Source organism: Balaenoptera ricei, chromosome 8, assembly GCF_028023285.1.
Source record: "Balaenoptera ricei isolate mBalRic1 chromosome 8, mBalRic1.hap2, whole genome shotgun sequence".
Lineage (NCBI taxonomy): Eukaryota > Metazoa > Chordata > Mammalia > Artiodactyla > Balaenopteridae > Balaenoptera > Balaenoptera ricei.
In genome coordinates, this window is record NC_082646.1 from 88495173 (window position 1) to 88518944 (window position 23772).

Genomic DNA, 23772 nt, shown 5'->3' on the forward strand with positions numbered 1-23772 from the left:
TAAGATCCTGCAAGCTTCATGGGGTGGCAAAAAAAAAAAAAAAAAGAGAGAAAGAACAAAGTAAAAAATAAAATTAGATTAGGACACTGATATGTTAGGAAGAATGTAAAAATAAAAATATAGATGAATCAACAACTGGAAGGTACATCAGTACCAAAATAGTAAAAAAGAGGAGGAGGGAAAGAAAAAGAAAAGCGAGGGAGGAAGGCCTTGGCTGTGGAGGGTGGGGCCTAATCAAGGGCGAGGTTTGGGCAGTGGGCAGGGCCTATGCTCAGGACCCACAGGGCTGGAAAAGGCCCTGGGGGCTGTGGGGGGTGGGGCTTAGGCTCAAGGAACAGAAGGGGCCCAGGCGTGCCCCCCACCCCCATCTGAGGGCAGCAGACCTCACCTGGGAGCCCAGTAGGCTTCCTGGACTCGAGTGGGCAATGCAAACGCCTTCCTCTCCTCTCCTGCTCCTCCTGGATGGCCCCTCCCACCTGCCCCCAGGACCCACGCAGCCTGGATGGGGCTTTGGATGGGAGGGAAGTGGCTTGGGAGCTCAGCAGGCTCCCCTGCCGAGTGGGCCAGGCGATCGCCCTCTGCTCCTCTCCGGCTCTTCCCAGGGAGTCCCTCCCACCTGCCTCTCCTGATCTCCCTGGGCTCAGGGGTGCTGATCTTGTCTGCTCCACTTCTCCTCCCCCCTTGGTCCCCCTACATCCTACTGGTTCACTTTGGGGTTCCTCCCATCTCCTTGGGGGTCAGAGTCCCCACCAGCGGCCGGCAGATGCCCTATTTGTGGGGAGACGCTATCTCCGCATCTTCCCACACCACCATATTGACTCCTCCTCTCTGGCTTTTTTTTAATGTTTTAAATTTTTTGGCTCTACTGCATGGCTTGCAGGATCTCAGTTCCCCAACCCAGGATTGAACTTGGGCCACAACAGTGAAAGCACTGAATCCTAACCACTAGACCACCAGGGAACTCTCCCCAACTACTGGTTTTTTGCAGTCTGGTTGAATGCCCCTTCAAAGTTCCCCCAAATTCATTTTCTGCTTAAGTGAGTCAAAATTGGTTCTTGTTCCTTGGAACTAAAAGGTACTGTATGAAATGAGCCACTTTGCTGTGGGCATGGTCAGTACTTTCTTGGGCAGAAAAAGTTCTATTGAGGAAAGAGTCACACCTAGTATTTTGTCTTTGAACAGAAGATTAAAGATGATGTAAGGAAAAGCTCTGAGCCAATAGGGAACACAGAGCACCAAGGTAATGCTAGGTTTTGATGCGGAAGCCTCTATTGGTCTGTGTTTAAGTAATGGCATCAACAGAAGAAATCTGGTACTGTCCAAGATCTCTTCTTTCAGTTGCTACCATTGGGCATGTCACCTATGTTGTTATCCTTTTGGGCCAATCACCACACTCATGCATTTGATGAGATTTTATTTTCAGAAAGGCAGTATTCATTCTGGTTTGTCCAACAGATCACATAATCAAGGAGTTTTTTTGTTTTTTTTTAATGTTAATCAAGAAATTCCACTCTCATCGGCAAAAGTCAGGCTATGCTGTTAAATACAGCCAAGATTGTAAGCATACAAATGTCATTAAGTCTACTGGATCTTAAATTATTCACCAGTACCCACAAGAAAGAGGCAAAACTTTGTCATCCTGAAAAGGTGTATCACTTTTTAGGAAACCGGTAGCGCTTCTGAAAGCCTCAGCATTCGTGATTACGCTAACAGCCCTTACAGATGTATTTTACACTATCTGTTCTGACTCAGCTAGGAGCCAACAGGCTGGATGTCGGCAGGTAAAACACATCCCTTCAGACCTGTTACTGTTTATGATGACATTTGGAAATCTCAAATCGTAACCCCAAAGGCTCCTCCTTTTCCATTCATGCATTATACATACACATATGAAGAGTTTTTCTACCAGTAACATTTAAAATAAGCATATTTAATAACTGCAAGTCATATGTAACATAGAATATTCAAATGTTTAGTTTTTAACTGTGTGTGACAAAGCTAAGACAGCCTACCATTCCAATAAAAAAGGCGGGGAGTGGGAGGGATAGTTTTAACACACCATTAACTTATGCTACTGAGTTTTTCTAGTGAAAGACAGCAAAGCCAATACAAAATTTAGGGACAGAAGAAAACACAGATTTCAGCCTCTGGTGCTTCTCTAAAGATAAATCTTGTGCTTCCATGCCCTGCCATCTGGAAAGCTTACCTCCTTCCCAGCCAGACACCTTCTAGCTGAGAATACAAGTCATTGAGAATCTCATTGTCCCTGACAGCCCACACCTGGAATATGCACCATGCCTACCTGGCAATACAGGGGCCATGAAAGATGAGAATAAAGCATGCCTTGTGAGAGACTGTTGAAAAGGAGCCCCCTGCCCCAGTCACCCAAAAAAGTACTGATCACATTAACTACATCCAAGGAACCAGAGGGAAATAGCTGAAGACTGCAGAGAATATACTCAAGCTGTCACTGCAAAGAGCAGAGTAAGAAGCATGCAACTTTACTCAAATCACATGCACTTCACTCAAACTTTTTCCCTCAAACAGGTCTTCTCCGCCAACAGAACTGGTCTTCAGAGTCCCTCTGAGTTCCTCTCTCTAATCTAAGTTGCTCAAGCTAGTTTTAGTCTTTCCCAACAGGATCCAGCTGGAAAATATAAAGCCTTTGGAACGCAGCAGCACGGGAAATAAGGAGTATACAGAAACAGGAGATTTAGGAGAAGCCCTCCTGGTGTAGATTTAGAGACAAAAGCTCCAGACTGCCACCAGCAGCAGGATGACCAGCAGAGCTGTTTTCCCTGATATACTCGTCCCATCACTTTTGTTACACAGGTTCTCCCGGCAGCAGCGGTACTGAAGCTCCTTCTCCCCTAAGGCTTTCGCAATGGCTTCGAAACTGCAACGGTCAAACATCCAACACTGGTAGTAAGTTTTTGTTGGCACTGTGGGGGAAATACACACACACAAAGATAAGCAATCAAGCAGGTAAAACTCTGCACCTGTCTTTGAACCCTCAGTTCTACTTCTTAGAACTTATCCTGGGGAAATAGAGACATTTGGGTAAAAATATGTATCCCAGTTAGCTTATAAAGGGGAACAATTAAGTAAATAATGATCCAGCTCTGAATGGAACTTTTCCATAAAAGCAAAGTCTCATCAGAGCCAATACAGTTGTGTGTATATGGAAGGCAACAGGAAATCATACTAATGTTTGAATTACCAAGATTTTTAAACACATGCCCTCTTTGATCCAGCAATCCCACTTCTAGAATTTACTCTATGAAGTTACTTGAAAAAAGGTTAAAGGTGTATGCTCAAGAATGGTCACTGCACTATCTGTAGCAGCAAGAAACTTAAAAGACAAACAGTCAGTTAATAAAAAAGCATTTGAGTAAATTAGGTAGAGTTCCACACAACGAAGTTCCATGCAGATAAGGAATGCCACAGGACCATGTGTATTGACATGGGAGGAGTTTGAGTTTTTTTTTTTAAGTGCAGAAAAATAGATAAATTGGACTTAAACAAAATTAAACTTTTGTGCTTCAAAGAACACTATTTTAAAAAATTAAAAAGACAAAACCCACAAAAAGTGAGAAAATGTTTGCAAATCGTATATCCGATAAGAGTATAGTATACAGAATATATGAAACACTCTTACAACTCAACAATAAAAAGACAACCCAATTAAAAAATGGGCAAAGGATATAGATACTTCTCCAAAGATATACAAAGGGCCAATAAGTGCATGAAAAGATGCTCAATATCATTAGCCATTAAGAAAATACAAATCAAAACCACAGTGAGGATCAATTCACACCTACTAGGATGGCTATAGTCAAGAAATTGGAAAATAACAAGTGGTGTCAAGGAAGTGAAGAAACTGGAACCCTCAAATACTGCTCGTGGGAAGGTAAAGTGGTGCAGGTATCTTGGAAAAGTCTGGCATTTCCTCAAAAGGTTAAAAATAGTTACCATGTGACCTAGTAATTCTACTCCTAGGTAAATATATTACCCAAGAGAATTGAAAACTATGTTCACACAAATGCTTACACACGAATGTTCATAGCAGCATTATTCAAAACAGCTAAAAAGTGGAAACAACCCATATGTCCATTAACTGGTAAATGATAAGCAAAATGTGGTATATCCATTCAATGGAATATTATTTGGCCATAAAAAGGAATGAGGTACTGATATATCCAATAACATGGGTGAACATTAAAAACATTATGCTCAGGGACTTCCCTGGTGGTGCAGTGGTTAAGAATCCGCCTGCCAATGCAGGGGACATGGGTTCAATCCCTGGTCCAGGAAGATCCCACATGCCGTGGAGCAACTAAGCCCGTGCACCACAACTACTGAGCCTGTGCTCTAGAGCCCGCGAGCCACAACTACTGAAGCCCGTGTGCCTAGGGCCTGTGCTCTGCAATGAGAGAAGCCACTGCAATAAGAAGCCCATGCACTGCAACGTAGAGTAGCCCCCGCTCGCTGCAACTAGAGAAAGCCCGCGAGCAGCAACGAAGACCCAATGCAGCCAAAAATAAATAAATGAATAAAAAATTTAAAAAAAAGAATAGATTATATACTTAAAAAAACCAACCAACCAAAAAAACATGATGCTAGTGAAAGGAGCCAGTCACAAAGGACCACAACACTGTATGGTTCGATTTATATCTAAATGTCCAGAATAGGCAAATCCATGGAGACAGAAAGTAGATTAGTACTCCCTGCTGGGGTATGGGTGAGGGAAGAATAGGGAGTGACTGCTAATGGGTATGGGGTTTCCTTTCGGGGTGATAATAATGTTCTGAAATGAGTGGTGATAGTTGTACAGAGTTGTGGACATACTAAAGGCCACTGAATTGTGCACTTTAAAATGTACTTTGGAACTGAGATATGTGAATTATATCTCAATAGAAAAAAGCCTAGATGCAGAACAATATGTAGAATGTGATCCATTTGTATAAAGTATATGTGTGAGGGTGAGTATACTACTTTTCTCTGAAAAGATTCCCAAGTAATTTAACAGTGTTACCCTCACAGAAGACTATCTTTCATTTATACATTTCTCTGTAGACTGAGATTTAAAATAAAAAATCACTGGATGAATGTATTTTAAACATAGCTTAAACTTCCTTTAAAAATCATTAGATTATTCAGTAAAGCAGGAAAATTTTCCAAAAGAATGTGCCATTATGGTCCCAATTTTTACACACAAAGGAAAATGCAGGCCAAAATATACAATGCCAATTAGCTTATAGTGATTTTTTAATATTTAGAAAAATTATGTTAAATATTTTTAAAAAGTGAGAGTTGAGAGAGAAGAGAAGATAGTTGTGCTAGATGCTGGGGACACACAGATATAGAAGGTTGGTCCCTGCCCTGGAATCATTTTCTTTTCTTCTGTGTTGGAAAGAAAAAAATACAGATGCCCATTTCCTTATTTAAGGCCAGTAACTAATTTATTCTATTTCATTCACAGCTCAGAACAAAACTTCTAAGTTTATAACTGCAGGTATAACTGTTCTGTCCTCCCCCCTCAGAGGAGATGAGTGTCTGGCCTGGATTTTAATGAAGTTTGGTCAAGTGGCAGAGGCCAGATAGGAGTGTTCCAGTGACTCTACCTGCTTGGATCATAAATATTTTAAGTGGATGCTTCTAATACTGTACTAAAGAATGCTGTTGAATAGGACAGCATTAATAAGTTACTGTCTTACGTAGTAGTAATCAGGCTTTGGAACTGGGAAAGCATTAAAGTCACCAGAATGTTGATTAGGGAAGCCTAACAGCTTGGGGAGAGCGGATAGTAATTTATTAATAATTGCTACCAACTAATCACTTACTATGTGTCCTGCAGTGAGCCAAGCACTTTACTTGAATGAACTTATTTGCATAACAACCTTCAACGGTGAGCTTCTCACCAAAGCCACTATCAGAATCACCCGAGTAAAAGTGGATCATATCACAGAGTCACCGGAACGTTAAAGGTTCTCTCTCTGCTAGGCACAGCCTCCCCACTCTCTTTGAAGATTTGCCTTGAGTCTGCCTTTACCAAGCAGTAGTCCCCAGTTGCCTTAGGCATCCTTCAGCGTGTCCCTTATTTGAAAGGCCATTACAGAAATCATTGCTTGGCACTGTCATCAGAGGCTCTGCCAGATTCTAAGTACATGGTTTGTATTTCCAGGACCTAGCCAGGACGCCAGTAAATAGTGGCTGAAGTAGCGCCCATCTGTCTCTCTTCTAGACTGAATCTGCACAGCACTATCATGCATATTTCTCCACTAACTGCCCCACTGACCCTGGGAGATAAGTATTCCCATTTCACAGCTGGGGTGAAAATACGGCTAGATTAATTAAATAATTTCTCCAATGTATGCCTGGCCTTTGATTCGTGTTTATGACAGTGTGCCTCGCCTCTCCCAGGCTGATGTCAATCAGAGTCAGAGGGGCATTTAGATGTTCTGTGACTACCTGCCTTACTGTAAGGTCTGAATATCTATATTTCAAGAACTGCTGTTACCACATGTCTAGCTGAAGTTTGGGGACCTATGTTCATGAGAAGAAGAAAACTATTTAAGATTCACATTATCCTTAAAAAAATAGATTTTATACTTGAGGGTAGTTTTAGATTCACAGCGAAATTGAGCGGAAAGTACACAGTTCCCATAGAGCCCCCGACAGCCCCACCTCCACCCCAAACAACCTCCCTCACTATCAACATCTCCCACCAGTACATTTGTTGCCAACTGATGAACCTACATGGACTCATGATCATCACCCAAAGTCCATAATTTACATTTGGGTGCACTCTGGGTGTTGTACATTCTATGGGGTTTGACAAATGTATGACATGTGTCCATCATTACAGTATCACACAGAGTCCTAGCTTCGTTGCCCGAAAAATCCTGTGCTCCACCTATTCATCCCTCCCTCCTCCCCCACTTAACCCCGGGCAGCCACTGACCTTTTTATTATCTCCTTAGTTTTGCCCTTTCCAAAGCATCACATAGTTGGAATCCTAACAATGTAGCTTTCCCAGAGTGGCTTCTTTCATTCAGTAATACATATTTAAGTTTCCTTCATGTCTCTTCATGGTTTGATACTTCATTTCTTTTTAGTCCATTCTCTGGATGTACCACCATTTATTTATCCATTCATCTACTGAAGGACATCTTGGTTGCTTCCAAGTTTGGGTAATTATGAATAAAGCTGCTATAAACATCCATGTGTAGGTTTTTGAGTGGACATAATTTTTTGACTCATTTAGGTAAATATCAAGGAATGCAACTGTTGAACCTTATGGTGAGAGTACGTTTAGTTTTGTAAGAAACTGCCAAACTGTGTACCAATTTATACTCCTTCCAGCAGTGAATGAGAGCTCCTGTGGCTCCACATCCTCACCAGCATTTGGGGTTGTCAGTGTTTTAGACTTTGGCCATTCTAATAGACGTGCCTCATTGTTGACATTAATCATTTTTACAAAGCATAACAGTTCATTATAAGATGAGTAAATTCTGGGGAATCTAATGTACAGCATTATGACTGTGGTTAACAAGACTGTATTGTATACTTGCAATTTGCTAACAGAGTAGATCTTAAGTGTTCTCATCACACACAGAAAGGTAACAATGTGAGGGGGTGGATGTGTTAATTAGACTGATTGTGGTAATCATTTCACAACGTATATGTATATCAAATCGCCATGTTGTACACCTTAAATATACACAGTTTTTATTTGTCAATTATACTTCAATGATGTTGGAAAACAACTAAAATGAAAGTTTAACCATTCAGGTAGGAAACAATGGGATTTGTTTCCTAGTCTAGTCTACTTCCCTCTTTCCTTCTCTCCACCTCTACCATCTGACACACCCACTTCATTAATAAAAAACAGAGGCAGGAAGAACTTACTGGTGGCAAGACAGAGATCAGAGCTCAAAGCTTCTAACTGATAATCTAATACTTATTCTACACATAATATTGCCTTTATTCTCTCATTTGGAAATTATACTTTTTGTAGTGGGGGTCTACGAGACACAGACAATCAGGGTTAAGAAGTAAGTTTCTGTGATCATAGATAATTGGTGCTCAAATATTTGTGGAGTGAATGACTATTCTCTCTGGGGGCCTCACTATGCTTTCTACATTAACAATCAATTAATACAGTCCTCCAGGTGAGGCAGAGGAACTGTCCCCTACGGAATCAAGGACCTTACATGCAGGCCTTGGAATCTGAGCTGCATTCCAGGAGTTTATATCAAAATTATGAGATACTCCTGTTCTTTAGACAGGATAATTCTAATTTGTTCTTACTTATTGAGGGATTTTTCCTTTCTGGGGAAGTGAAACTCCTCCTCCTTTCTATCAGGTTTTTCTGAACATGTGGGTCTCCCAAGGCTTTTATGAGTTTACCTGATGTGCTTAGCATTCCTTGAGGTGGACACTGGGAAGAATTTACATAGAGGGTAGGAGTGAACTAACTTGAAGGGTATTTTTACTTTTATCTCTTAGAGATGGAAGTCAGGGGGTTTACCTTGTACACTAACTGAGCAGATCCTGAAACAGCCACTCCTCACCAGTATCATTTCCACACATTGATTCAATCCAGAACCACACCCAGCAAGAGCAGAGGTCATGCCTTTGCTGGTTTCTTGCCTCTCTCCACCATTTCCTAAATTCCATTTTAATAGGATTTATGGAGGAAGTGATTCCATAGTCTAACCAATTTGGAAAATGCAGATATGACAAAATTTGTCAATGTTGACAGTTCCCTACCCCAAGCCCATGAGTGCCTTTTTCTCTGAGGCCACCAAGCCTCGGTACCTACTGTTGCCTTTCTTGGGAACACCCTTCCTCTCTTAGTCCTCTTACTTCCTACTTGTCCTTTGAGCTCAGCGTGAGTCCCCTCAGGACTCTGTATGTATTAAATTCCCCACGGAATGAGACACGGGTATAAATAAAGACATCTCTAATAGCTACACAGGCCTCTTTCACAATTTTCATCGTCTCCTTTCTTCATCTTTGTACCCCGAGCTCCTAGCTCAGGCTCTGGCACAGGACAGGCTCTCAAAAGTTTGGGAGGCAGCCAGTGTTGCTGTTAAGAGCACAAGTGTTGGAATTAGATGGATTCCCATGTTCAGATCCTGAGCTGGTTCCTTGACCTTAGTCTGTTGCTTAATCTGAGTCTCAGTTTCCTCATTTACCAAACGGGAATCAAATATTACCCCGAGTGGTAGACGGGAAATATTAAATAAAAAAACAAATGGAAAGTGCTTAGTGCCGCACACCACTGGTGCTATTAAATGGTAGCTATTACTTGTTGAATACGAGTCTAACAAGAATGAGAGTGGCCCAGATCTTTTCCCAGGCCCTCTTCATCCCATTACACTCAGGAAGAGGGGGAGGGGGAGGCTCTTACCGGCTTTAACGATGAGACAAGTATCTTGGTTACGTGAACAATTGACGGCCGTAGTGCAGCCATTAGCTGGGTTAACACAGCTGTAGCACTCCAGGCTGTGACCTAGGATCAGGAAGAATGCCCGTCAGCACCTGGTAGACCAGCAATGACTCACCCTCCTGGCAGCAGAAGCAAGCCCACCATCTCCATTAGTGTGGGTCAGAGGTCAGCAACTCAGAGTGGGCTTCCTTCCCACATATATCTGCAGTAGATATATTTTTCCAAGCTCAAACTACAGTTCCAGCAGCAGTTTTTTGGACCCTGAGGCAAGTGCAAAGGGAATTTCCAGATTTCAAAATCCATTTAACTGTGCAGTTGAGAAGCTTTCTCCTACTTTCAACCGGAAGTGATTAATCTGCAATGCAATGACATATTAAAAGGAATCCATTAAGAGGATAAACTAACAGAATTCTATAAATTCATTGCTTCCAAGCAATGAATATGCTCTATCACATAACATTCTCACGGACTGATATCAGGATTTGGCAGTACCTATCTGTGTGAAAAGACATGCTCCAAGATGAAATGCATGAAATCTCATTACAGATCAGTATTAACAGATGAACATTTGCAACCAATTTGATGATGGGGAACACTAACTTTTGAATCCCAAGTAAGCAAAATGTTATTCTCCCAGAAAGAATTCTATTCTTCTCATTAGTAGATCTGTATTATAAATAATTGTACTCAATTACTAAATTTTTGAATTCTGTCAATTAAAAACTTGGAGAAATTTGTTTTCTCTCTTATTTATATAAAAGCCTACATCATATCCTTGATTTTTGTCTCTTGGCCTGCAAAGCCTGAAATATTTACTATCTGGACCTCTGCAGAACAAGTCTGATGGCCTCTGGGATAAGGCGTCCTCACTGCAGCTGTTCCCTGCTGAGGGACTGACCCATCGCCAGAAGCAAACACAGTCAAGGGGCAGGCGGCAGCCATACACTTTAAACCCACGTGGGTGGGAAGACATGCACAGTGACACTGAACACGAGGGTCAACTTATATCAGAAGCAAATGCCTCTGGTTCCCCAATTTGAAAAATGACTAACCCTCCCACTCATGTTCTTAGGATTCATCTTTGGTGGCTAGACTTCAAGTTTCACTGGATTATTTTCCCTTCTCTGTTTTTTATAACAATGGTGATGGAAAAAGATGAGTCATATTCCACATTTGTGATGGGAAGAGTTGGAAGCAAGTTTTCCTGATTCATGTAGACATACTCTTTTCTATAATAAGAGATCACCTTCTTCCGGCCACATGGCTTCTGCCACGTAATCAGTATTTGGAAGTACCTATCAGTGTGAAAAGACATTTTCAAAGATGAAATATGTAAAATCTCATAGAAGAATGGCATGGTTAAACCAAGACGAAATGTGGGTTTTAGAACCCAAGAGCTGACTTTTAGTTCTAAGGCCAAAGTCTAGGTTCATCACCAGGGAGAGGAATTCTCAGAAGGCCAGAAGAAAGTGGCTTCTCACTTCCTGAGCACAGACAGGAGTGAAGCTCTCTACAACATCTTTTTTTAAAAAATTAATTAATTTATTTATTTTTTGCTGCGTTGGGTCTTCACTGCTGCAGGCTGGCTTTCTCTAGTTGCGGTGAGTGGGGGCTACTCTGTTGTGGTGCGCAGGCTTCTCATTGCAGTGGCTTCTCTTGTTGTGGAGCACGGGCTCTAGGCATGCGGGCTTCAGTAGTTATGGCACATGGGCTCAGCAGTTGTGGTTCGTGGGCTCTAGAGTGCAGGCTCAGTAGTTATGGTGCACAGGCTTAGTTGCTCTGCGGCATGCGGGATCTTCCCGGACCAGGGCTCGAACCTGTGTCACCTGCATTGGCAGGTGGATTCTTAACCACTGCGCCACCAGGGAAGTCCCTATAACATCTTAAATGGCCACGTCAAACCTTCAGACAGAGGAAAGAGAGCTCACCTTTGGAACTTCTGTGAGGCAGAAATATTCACAGCTAACACAGTGTTCAAATACCTAAACTTTCAATCTTCAGAGAATTGCTATAAGAGGCAGGCTCAAGGATCTCCATCCCCATTTTTCAAGAGAAAACTAAGACTAAGATGTTAACTAACTTGTCAAAAGTCACATGGCTACTAAGAGGAGAACTGGGATTCACACCCAGGCGATCAGTTCTGAAGCCCACGCTTGGTTTATTTACCGTGATGTTCTTCTAATTGTCCTGAGTGGGAAAGAGAAAAAACCAGGACCAATTATGGGGGAGACCAGGTCAGGGGCAAGCAATAAGTCAGTGGCTGTTTGATATTCTAGCTACTTAGCCAGGGTGGAGGGGATCTTCTTCACACTCCGACTCCCTCACGAAAGACCTAAGTGCCCCCGAGACCTGTTACAGAACAGCTAACAGTGCCAAACCCAAGCCTGCTCCATAAACAAATGTAGACTGCTGGAAAGCAGGTATGACCAGGCTATTCTTACTACAGAAAATTTACTGGGTAGAAGAATTAAGACAATAATGTATGTTGTAACATAGCGAACCACGTTACAAACCTCCATGACTACAATCAACAGACGTGGGGAGGGAGGGGGGTTGTGACTTCTGTCTTTTCTCAGAGAGGGAAAACTTGTTCAAACGTGTCCTTGGGCTCCTTTGTTCTTTGCTTCAGTTTCCTCAACTGTAACATGGGCGTAATAGTACTGAGTCCTTACAGGATGGCTGGAAGGGTTAAATGAGCCAGGGTCCGGTACAGGCCCTAGTAAGCATTCACCATATGGGAGCTACTAAAGCTACAAGCTCTAAGACATGTTCCAACATGCAGATGCCTCTGTAGTGCCCATCGCGTGGCTACTTCCTTTTCTGCCTCCCATCCCCACCCCTCAAAAATAAATAACAATTAGTAGTACCAACATGACATAGGCAGAAAATGACCTTTGATGTTCATAAGGAAGCAAAGCAAGTAACACAGGTGTTCCTACTGTTACAGAGGTAACGAGGATCTCCAGGAGGCAGGGAGGGGTGGCCCCGTGAAGGAGCTGGGGCAGACACTCTGGTGCCAGGCTTATTTGGGTTCAAATTCTGGCTGCACCACTTTGGTGTGATATTTTACAAGTTATTTAATCTCTTTGGGCCTCAGTCTTGTCACCTGTAAAATGGCAATAAAAATAGTCCCTGCTCCACAGGGTGGACATGAGGATTAAATAAGTAAATACATGTAAAATGCTGAGAACAGTGATTGGCACGTGAATGCTATAAGCAGCAGCTGCATCACGTGGGAGAAGCCCAGGGCGGGCGGCTCAGCTCAGCACTCTGAAGATGGCATCCATCGGTAGCCCCAGCGGCTGGCGGTGAGTGGGCTGAAACTTAAGCAGCTCGGTGTAATCGCTCCCCACAAAAGCAGCTCTGTCACCCAGGATGAACTGTAACTGAGGAAGGTGCTCCACTCAGGGTAGGGCCGTAACACAGGAAGGAGCGGTCACGCCACCCTGGACCTGTAACACCGATGGCGAAAGAACCGAAGCCCCGCCCGAGGTCTGTGGCATCAGCTTGGTCTTCCCGAGGCCTAAGAAAAAGTTAAGGGCCAAGGCGGCCTACATGATCCAGATCCATGTCCCTCTGGACCACTCACCTACATGGCAGAGGACAGCCAGGCTGAACAGGAGCCCGAGCAAGACGAACCCTCCTTTGCTTCCCATTGTGACCGGCTACAGGTTCTGGAAGGAAGGAACACAAAGCATTGTCATGAACCAACAGGTGATTGCCGGGTATCTCAGAAACCAAGAGCTGGAAGGCCTAGGGGCTTTCAGGAAACATGCGAAGGAGTGAGCAGACCAAGAAAGCAGGGAACCTCCGGGCTGGGTGCAATGAACCGAGGGTGCTCTCAGGTGGGGCAGGGCTTGGTCCCTCCCCGGCTGAGACCTCGGCTTACTGAAGAAATGCTGCCGGGCCTGGTGGGAGGGGCAGCTGCAGGGAGTCAAAGCACACCGGGCCCACCCCAGCTCTCACCTACAGTAGCCGTGCACCCTTGAATAAATTCAGTTCCTCTGAGCCTCAGTGTTCACGACTGAGCAGTGGGACAGCACTATCTTCCCCCTCAGGGTCGCTGACTCAAATGAGAATATGAACAAAGTACGTAATGCAGCACCTGCGAGGCCCCACCCCCAGCTGCTGGCTGAACTAAGCCTGAGCCCAGCGAGGGCCACTTCTCCAGGCCACGCCACTAAGTGCATCAGATGGAAGGGGTAACTCTGGAGGGCACCAGCGTGCATTCAGCGGCAGAACAGGAGGCAAAGTCTTAGCGTGCACAGAAGCTCTGGCTCCCCACCTCCTCCTCATCACTCTGGAAAAGTAAGGAGGGGTTCCAGGTACCTCTGATGACAAGTCCCCATTACATTAATGCCTGGATGTGTGGCAGTGAGCATCAGGGGAGAAGAGGGGAGGGCTGAAACACCTTGAACCCTCCTTTTACCCGAGCAGGAGGCCAAGACACAGGGAGGTTTTTTTTTTTTTAGACTTTATTATTTGTTTTTTAAAGATTTTGATGTGGACCATTTTTAAAGTCTTTATTGAATTTGTTACAATATTGCTTCTGTTTTATGTTTTGGGTTTTTTTGGCCCCGAGGCATGCGGGATCTTAGCTCCAGGACCAGGGATCGAACCCACACCCCCTGCGTTGGAAGGTGAGGTCTTAACCACTGGACCACCAGGGAAGTCCCCACAGGGAGGTTTTTAACTTGCCTAAGTCCGAATCATGAGCAGTAGATCTAAGGAGCCTCCCGACCCTACCCCGACTTCCCTGAGCCCATCCTCCAACAAGGAGGCAGCAGCTGCTCCAAACCAGGGCGGCTCCACATTCTATTCTCCTGGGCCGCACAGGCCAGGACTTCTGCCCGGTAGACAGACGGGGCTCTCGGTGGGTGGGCCCTGCCCTCCTCTGGGTTGGAAATGGCATCTCTCACACCTTTGAAGGTCACGTGACGCTCAGGAGTTGGCTGAGGAAGGCCAGGGGAGAACTGAGAAGCGAACAGGGCAGGGCCTGGCGTTGCCCAAAGAACACGCCATTGAGTAAGCCACGCCCGGGAGAGAGACAGGTCGCCTGCTGACATGTGGGAGGGTGGGAAGAAAATCTAACTGGGCCTGGCCTTTCTTTACAGGTTGAATACCCCCACTTCCCTCTGGCACCTGCAACGCCTACCACAGCCTACTAATGCCCCCCGCCACCGGGCTGACCCTCCCGGGGCGTAGCTGCCCACAGCACCCCTGCGCAGTGAGGACCTGAGGCTGCCCGAGGCCAGTGGTCAGAAACTCAGACTCTAGGCTGCCAAAGACCTGGACACAAGGTCTGGCTCTGCCACGGCTACTGAGCCTCATTCTCCTCACCTATAACAAGGGGCAGGTGCATGGGCGCTTTCCCACACCAGGAGACTGAGGTGAGATAAGACAAGTTAACTATGTGCTTGACAGTCACAGAAAAGTGGTGGTTGTCACCGCTTCCTACCTCACCCTGGACTTCCTTCCTGACCACACCCAGACTTCCTGCCCGAAGTCAGGCATGTCCATACCTCCCGGTCAGACTGTCGGCCTCTCCAGGCTCTCTTGTTTCCTGAGCCTGAGAGATGGAGGCAGCGAGGTCTCTGCATCCTAATAGCTCAGGGAGAGGCCCCAGACCCTCCTGCCAGCACCTGACGCCCCTGCAATGCCCTCTGCCGGGAGCCAGATGGGTCAAGGGAGAGAATCACAGCGTTCCCGCGCCACCCACCCCCAGCCAGTGGCCCAGGCCCAGCACACCCCAGCTCCCTGCCTGGTTCCTCACACTCGGGGGCATCTGGGTAGAAAGCATGATTCACACACTCAGCTTAGATAGGCCTGGGGCTGGGAAGAAGTGCTGCAAGAGAACAGGAGAGGAAGGCACCCATCTGAGGTCCGCGAACAGGGACGCGGGGAGCATCAGACTCTTCCTAAAAGTTAAGAACATTTGCTTCCTCAGGCAGCCCTATTGGAGGAGGAGGGAGGGACCTCCTGACGGGGGCGGGTAGGTGCTGGAAGGGTGCCGGGCTGGCAGGAGCTACAAGCTCCAGGAGACTTCGCTCGGAATGGTCCTTGGCATGAATAACACCATTACAACAAAGAGGATGCAGTGCGGTGAACTCGCCCTTGATGACGCTCATCAGAAAGAAGGGTCTACTAAGAAAGGCTCATCTCTTAACAAAAGCAGCGGAAACGGCACAGTGAACTGGTCTAGGGACAGGCTTTCTCGTCGACCGGTGCACAAAGCCTTGAATATTTCTGGCTCTGCCACTTATTGCCGTGTGTTACTCAACCTCTGGGCCTCCCTTCTTCACCAAGTAAACACAGGGATAATCACACGTACTGCACAGCATGATGCCTGGCCAAAGAAGGCCCTCAAAAAGCAGTAGCCACCATGAGTATTACTGGGAAGTCATGAGGTTCCCAGGAAAAGAAATTGGGCAGGGAGGGGGTGTTGGGGGTGAAGGGTGGGGAGGGTCGACAGAAGGTAGCATCAGGTCAGGAAGCTGGACAAACAGTCTGGACTGGATGGGCAGGGGAGATCGCAGCCCCCAAACCTAAGGCCATCCATCCGGGTTGGATGGGGAGTGTCAAGACTGAGCTTTAAGTCCACAGGACTGGCTGGTAGTCACAGCGGCTGTTTCTGTGACTCGGCTATGGGAGGGCCAAGATAGCAGAGAGAGGAAGTGGTCAGTGTACGGACGTTGAGCTGTTCGAATCGGAAGACCAGCTCTTCATTAACCACTACTGAAATATGAATTTCCAAGGGCGATATGTTGTTATGAAATGGCAGGGGTGGGGGACAGAAAATAGCTGATTGTTTTAAAGTTATTTTATAAATGCCCCCAAAATGCTGATAGTAGTAAACACTAAGCAGGATTATTTATAATCTCTTATTTCTCTTCCTGACCTTTTACTTTTTGCCATACCTCCCCAAATATTCTATAATGAGCCAAGCATTATTTTTATACTTAGAAATAGGAAACTCCACACATTACAAAACTTTCCCTTGCAGTAGTCATAGATCACCCGTCTTCTGGCAAGTCTGTTACAGAATTAAAAAAGAGAACTGAACCTCATGGCTTGAAACTCTGCCCCCTAGTCTAAAACATCCTCCATTTTAAATTTAAAGATGATGCCCATAAGTTAAGTGTAGATCAGATGGTAGATGAACCCAGAGAGCTGCCATTACTTTTCCAATCCACCCAGCCAAACACTTAGATGCAAGATGCATCCAGAAGACCTCATCACTCTTTTCTAAACATACTAGGACTCATTTAAACAATGGATTTAATTACTGGAAACAGCCCAAAGTCATTCTGCCTCCCATCCAAGTACTAACCAGGCCCAACCCTGCTTAGCTTCTGAGATCAGATGAGATGGGGCGCGTTTAGGGTGGTATGGCCGTAGACCCAAAGTCATTCTGGAAAAGGTCCACAGAATAAGATCGGTGAGCCTATTGGAAAACACCATTTGGGAGTCATAGGACACGTCTGGAGCCAGCCTTAGGAAGTCTGGACAGATTTTCCTGGGTGGCTCTGAAGTTGAGTCTAAAGGGAATTCCCTCAGGGGCACGCCAAATAGGCTTTTCACCAGAGGAATAAGTAACAGTCAAGGATATACAAGCATTGTTTAAAACAGTAAAAATTTGGTAACATACATTTCCAACAAGAAGATGAGTAAATTATGGTACACTTCCATGGTGGGGAACTACACGTCCGTGAAGAGTAACAGACATGGAAGGCTATTCACAATGCATTAAGAAAAAAAGCCAGTTTAAAAATAGCTATAATTTTAAAACTTTGTCTTAAAATACATATATACACACACACACACACACACACATACATACACACTCGTATAAAAAAATGCTTGGAACAACTTCCAACTTTTCCAAACATTTTGGATCATGTGATTAACAGCATGGTAGAATTATGAGCAGCTTATTTATGCTTAAATATATTTTCTTAACAATGAACATTTTTATAGAAAGAGCTCTCAACATGAGTGAAGAATATTTTAATGTACTTATGTGTCATTTCACTTGCAGCTTAAGTTTTTATTTTTGTACTACTCCACCTGATTAAGTATTAAAAATATATACCACCTTTCAAAATCTGCTACATTGAGGTAAAAAATATTTCATGTATATATATTCTCCTATGTCTAAAAATAGTTATTTTAGTCACACCCTATATTTGTAAAAAAAAAAAAAAAAAAATGAGGCTTGTGTGATTTTCTAGTAGTCCTGAAAGACCTATATTCTAATCCCACTCTGCTGTCAATTTATATAACCTTAAAGCAGTCAACTACTTTACTTCAGTTCCTAATTTGTGAAGTGGTGATAATGATTTTATAGAATGATAAAATATAAAAATAAGACTTGAGGATTTTAAAGTTCACTATGGGCTAAAATGTTACGTGGCACTTTAAGGAACAAACAGACAAATGCACACACAATCCTGGGGTTACTCTGTCCTGGGCTTAGACCTGACCTAGAAATAATATTTTTACTATGAGGTGCCAGATTTCTGAATTTCTTCCAGTTTATCAGGACAGCAAAATAAACAGCTATAAAAGCCAGGAGAAATGGTTGGGAGAAACCAGGGCTGTCCTATTTGGAAAAGTAGAGTCAGAGACAGTAACCATCTTCAAATACGGTAATGGCCACCAAGGAAGAGAGGGAGAGGTTATTCTGTGTAATTTACAAAGAGCATTAGGATCAATTAGGGAGGCATTCTGAGCTTCCTAAGAGCAACTGCTTGCTATCACTCCACCCCTTCCTCCCTCCCTGCCATGTGCCAGGCACTGTGCAAAGTGTCAGCACATATGGAAATCAATTCCCTTGGTGAAATGTGAAAAACTCCCCATCACTTGGAAATATTCACACAGAGAGCAGAGATCACAGATCAGAGATGATGCAGAAAGATGCCAGCAGAAAGCAGCAAGGGGTTAAAACAAAAGACCTCTGAAGTACCAGAGATTCTCATCCTACAATAAGAACCAACCTGATCATTATTTATTCATTTCTATCCACCTGAGATGTAAGGGGAAGCTACAAGTTGCAAGGTGATTTACAAATACAGGCATCCCTAATCAAGTTCCTGAAAATGTTTTGGGTAGCCAGTTTATGGACAGTGCAAACCTATATTCCATTATCTTAAATAGGAAAACAAAGACGTGCTGCTGTCCATCCAAAGACCCCAGCCAGTCCCCCGAAATATCATCTACCTATCTACGTATCTATCTATCTATCTAAACAATCCAAATAAATGTGAACATCAAATATTTAACACTCCAATGACCCAACAAACTGAAGGAATACATCCGTGGGTATATTTACTCTACGAAGCAAGTTCAGTCTCGGCACCTACCCCCCAGTCATCTCCACAATGATCATTTATGAGCCCACTGTGAGCTGAGCAGGTGCCATGCTAGGCACTGGGCTACAGTGACTGCTGAACCAGGCGAAGCCCCACTCTCAAGAACCTTACAATCTAGCGGAGGTGGACACCAACTAATGTTAAAGACCAGGAAGAAAATAAAATAGGGTAACAGTACTGGTTCTCTAGCTTTAGTGGGCATCAGAATCACCTAGAGGGCTGTTAAACACAGATTGCTGGGCCCTGACCCTAGAAGTTCTGATTCTGCAGGTCTTGGGTGGGGTCCAGTTAGAAATTAGCATTTCTAACCGGGGACCACACTGAGAGCTGAAGATTCAAAGAGTGAGATGGACTTTGCCCACCCATGGGGATTCTGAAGACAGAGCAAGGGGGTCACAGCTGAGGCATACAGGTGGCCTCTAGAAGTGAAGAATGGTCCTTAACTGACACTCAGCCAGGAAATGGCACCCCAGTCCTCCAACCCCAAAGACTGTACTGTGCCAATAGCTTGAATGGTCAAGGGGACAGATTCTCGCACAGAGCCGCCAAAAAGGAACACAGCCCTGCTGACACCTTGATGTGAGCCCAGTGAGGCCCGGGTCCAATTTCTGACAGATGGAACTGTAAGATTAATAAATTTGTGTTGTGTTAAGCCACTAGGTTTGTGGTGATTTGTTTCAACAGTAATAGAAAATGAATACACCAACCTCAGAACTGGTACGTGGCAGAGCAGCATCTAAACCCAGGTCTGAGCTCTTAACCACAGTTAAACTCTCTGGTGGGGAAACTTCTTGTGAATTCAGCTTCTGAAATAAATTGGTTAACAAAGGCCACCAGAGAAGAGATTTTACATCGGCGATGTTGCCACAAGATTCACAGATGCCCAGGAGTATAGTTTCTGTTCCTGGGAACCTGGAGCCTTAGAGGCTGATAAACTTTAAGGCTAGAAGTATTCTCAAAAATTAAACCCAACGTTCCTATTTTATAGGAAATTAATGGAGGCCCCAGGGGATGAAATTACCTGTTCCCGAGGCAACAGGTTACTTGCAAAGACACGGCTGGGTGGATCTTGCCTCTGTTTACCAGGGGCCAGTAACTCACAAGTAACTTAACATTACCTGGAGGCCAGTAGTGTTAGTGGCTTGGGGCTTTGCCTCCTTATCACCTTGTACACACACAGCCAGGCAAGCTGAGAAGATCACTGATCTTACACAAAGATCACTCAGCTCAGAGAAGTCATTACATCAGCAAGTAGAGACAAACAGAAAGCCACCATCATAATGAACAGCCCCTCCCAGCTACTCTGAGGTGCCAGAGACAACCATCTCAGAACTCTCTAAACTACGCACATCGGAAGCTTCCTCAACAAGGAAGGGGCTTCCTTGCACTTTGTCCCAGGAACTCAAGTCTCTAGTTCTCTCCAAAGAGGGCCCTTGTCAGACAGCTTCGTCACGGCCCTGCCCTTTGAGATTGTACATGCAGAGCCAACTGTGTAGTGAAGATATTTCACAAGATATAGGGTGTAGTAATAATAATATGTCCTCCGCTTTGGAAAATCTCAAGCACCTCTGGGCTTGGTTTTGTTTATGGCGTTTTTGTTTGTGAGGTTCTTCTGGAGCTGGCCCAGAATTTTTAATGCATTTCTTTTCAAGAGCTTGTACCTGCAGCTGTCAAAGCTGAATTCCATTAGACACCCGCTCTCCACACTCTTAACATCCATTTGTATTTGGACTTTTACCTTACAAGCTACTCAGCATAATGAGGTGTTTTCTTTATAGTTTTCTGTTTGAAAATACAGAAGCCATAGTTTCACACATTTGGTCCGCAGTCAGGCACCTCCCTCAATTAACATTCTGAGCTGTATGTGCCTTCCTTAGAGAACTGGGAGTAAGCTGCCCGCAGAGGGGAACATGGGTACTGAAACATTAACAGCCACATTTGTTCTCCACTTACCAGGTGCGCACAGAGCCCTTTCCACGAATTATCTCATTTAGCCCTTATGACACCCTAAGAAGTAAGGCCTGTTATTTTAGCAATAAGAAAATGAGGTTAAATAGCATGCTCAGGATTACGCAGCCAGTAAGAGCAGAGCCAAGACTCAAACTGGTGCCAAGCCCAGGCCCTTGACCACAAATGAACTTCATCACTTCTCTGCAAGCAAACCATGTGTCAAATTGTACTTATTTTAGGAGAATTCCAGAGCCATCATCACCGACAGATGAAGCTAGACAACGGAGAGCAAGGTGGTAGGAAAGAGCTGTTTCCCTGATCTGTGATTCTCAGAATTGTACGCAAAGTAATCTTCGGATTATCTCGCCTGTATTTGAGGTCTCTCCCTCCTTTTCAAGAAATGTCTATCATCACAAGCAACCTTGATATGGTGTGGGTTATGTCTCTAGGTTTGTAAAATGTATGGGCTGATTTGTTTAGAATTAAATAGAATTATTGCAGTTGAGAGTGGTGGGCAGGTCTCAGCTGGAGCCCCCTGATGTCCTCAAAAAACTGGCCAAGAACAGGATTTTTAAAAGAATCAGCTGGCCACGGCAGGAGGCACTTTCAAAGTGGACATGAGGCATTATAGGAAGGAAGGAAAGCACTGGTCAAAAGGAAAACCGGAGGAAGCCTGAGCCAGAGCCTTCACTAGGTGGCAACCAGGCCGAATCGCTATTTCACAAAGACTCCGAGGGCACGGACGAGACCCGAGCTACGGAAGTCACACAACTACTGCCAGGGTGAGTCACAAACCGCAGCTCTTCTCCGTGTGAGTTCCGGGATAAGGGGTGAAGCCACATACGTCAGAGGAGAAATGGAACGTTACCTGGTACATTTCCAGGATCCATGGAAATAACCACTACCTAACGTTTCCTTAAAAGTCTGCCGTCAGACTCTATGAAGGGTGCGGCCCAAGCTGGCCCAAGCAAACTAAAATTGGACTTAAAATGTCTAAGTCACGACCCCACCCTGCTGTTTAAAATTCAAAATTTAAACCTCCAGAGGAAGAGAAGAATGTCCATAACTTCCAGGGATGGCATTAACCTCCTTTCAAGGTGCGATGCGATTTCTTTTCCCTAAACTGCAAGAGCTTCCCTTCAGATTCAAATTTCGAAACAAATACTCCCAGGGGAATGGAGGGCAGGGCCCGCGGAATGGGGGGTGTTTGGGAAAGCGCGCCCGCTCCCCCCTTCTCGTTGGTCGTATACAAAGGAATCGCGGGGAGGCTGCGGGCCGCGGGCGGGGGGAAGGGCGCCGGATCTCGCCGTCTCCGGGCGCGGAGGCCGGCGCAGGGTGGGCACGGCCCTCTCGGACCCTCCAAACCCCCCAGTCCCGCGATGGCAAGGGCCCGGGCCCAGCTGCCCGTGGGCGCATGCGCCGGCCCACATCCCCGAGTGCCGGACTGGGAGCGCGGCTCCTCTCCCCTCCCGGCCCCCAGACCTCACCTTCCAGCCCCAGTCGTCCGCTTCTGCGCGGGTACGCCTGCTCGGGCCGTCCAGTCCCTTTTTATCGCCTCGGCTGGGGCGGGCTCCGCCTCCTCCCGCCGGCCCCACCCCGCCCAGGCTCCGGCCCGGCCCTGCGCGCCGCAGTTTGCCAGCGAGGGTCACCCGACCCGGCGCAATTGCGGGCTCCAGGCCCCGGTGCAGAAAAAGACCTGTGGCCAGGACTAGATTAAGACCTTTATGGTAAAACACTGAAAACGGAAAGTTTATGATGTTCTTCCTCCGATTTGTTATCGAAAACCAAAACAATATGAAACTCCAAGACTTATGAATTTTCCTCCTTTGTTGAAAAAAATATGAAAATGTTTTTCAAAATGTTTGTGTGCCCTTGTTAAGCTCCCAATTGGCCCGGCTGTCGGTTTAGCCAGCCTGGCTGCAGCCTGAGGCTCCTTTCTGCTCTCGGGCTCTGGTAGCCTCCAAGTACCCTTCAGCCATAGTCACCTCTGTGACTTGTTTGGAACCAAGATGAAACTCTGCTGTGGGTTTTTTTTTGGGGGGGGGGGGATGGGGCGTGCCCGGGGGGTGGGGCGTGCCCTGCAGCTTGTGGGATCTTAGTTCCCCGACCAGGAATGAAACCCACGCCCCCTGCATTGGAAGCCGGGAGTCTTAACAGCTGGACCGCCATGGAAGTCCCTAGAACGTTATTTGTAGGTGAAGATGTAATCTGAAGTTTCTGGTTATCACTTTGTCACTACGCACTGCAGAACCGGCTTAAAGAGCGCCATACAAGGGGGAGTGGGAAAAGCAGGCCAAAAGTACAGGTCTTTCTCCAAGAGATTGACCTCTGTTGGGACTGTGAGACTCTGAGGATCAGGGTAAGAAGGTATTGCATCTCAGGACTGCTCATGTTGAATCGGGAGCGGAGGAACCCATGACAAAGTTCAAGCAGGGGAAATCATATGACAACTGATCATGACACATGCCTTCTACCATGATCCTCTGATGGCTTTGGGGTGTCAGGGAATGAATTTCATTTGGTGGTGCCTTAATCTTGGTTTTTCTCTATACAAACAGGATTCTCAAATCAGAAAGATTTGCTTTGATATTTAAAGTGTGTCTGCTTAAATCAGCTAATACATGTGTTTCCTATGATAGCTTGTTTACAAAGCTCTTCCACATGCATTTTCTATGCATCCTATAAGCTCTTCCCTCCTTTAAACTCTCTTGGTTTCTGAGATGCCACTCTCTGCTGGTTTTGCGTCCAGTTCCTTGACCTTTCGGTCTTGAGATTCTTTTCCATTACCCTCTCATAATGTGGTGTTGCCAGGGTTGGACTGAGAACCATGGCTGTATGTTTTCCCTGGGAGACTATAGTGCACCCACTGTTTTACCTTGGGAATACAGTTGGCCCTCCATATCTGTAGGTTCGGCCAACCAACTGCAGAATATGCAGTTACCAAGGGCTGGCTGTATTACACATTTTATATAAGGGACTTGAGCATGTTTTGGT

At 45.3% G+C, this 23772-nt stretch overlaps 1 protein-coding gene across 1 annotated transcript; it reads right to left on the reverse strand.

The window, feature by feature from the left end:
- Nucleotides 1-1397: 1397 nt before the first annotated feature.
- CD59 (CD59 molecule (CD59 blood group)) lies at nucleotides 1398-22374 on the reverse strand. Its single transcript, XM_059931358.1, has 4 exons — nucleotides 22266-22374; nucleotides 13047-13131; nucleotides 9419-9520; nucleotides 1398-2942 (listed from the first exon to the last, which is right to left on the reverse strand). The coding sequence occupies exons 2-4, from the start codon at nucleotides 13111-13113 to the stop codon at nucleotides 2740-2742; spliced, it is 372 nt and encodes a 123-aa protein (XP_059787341.1). The 5' UTR covers nucleotides 13114-13131; nucleotides 22266-22374; the 3' UTR covers nucleotides 1398-2739.
- Nucleotides 22375-23772: the final 1398 nt, after the last annotated feature.

Bases quoted from the DNA above. Each gene is read 5' to 3' on its own strand.
- CD59 (XM_059931358.1), bottom strand. From the start codon at position 13,113: ATGGGAAGCAAAGGAGGGTTCGTCTTGCTCGGGCTCCTGTTCAGCCTG. The intron at 9,521-13,046 runs GTGAGTGGTCCA...TCCTGATCCTAG, and splicing joins GGCTGTCCTCTGCCATGTAG to GTCACAGCCTGGAGTGCTAC. The intron at 2,943-9,418 runs GTAAGAGCCTCC...TTTCCCCCACAG, and splicing joins TTGTCTCATCGTTAAAGCCG to TGCCAACAAAAACTTACTAC.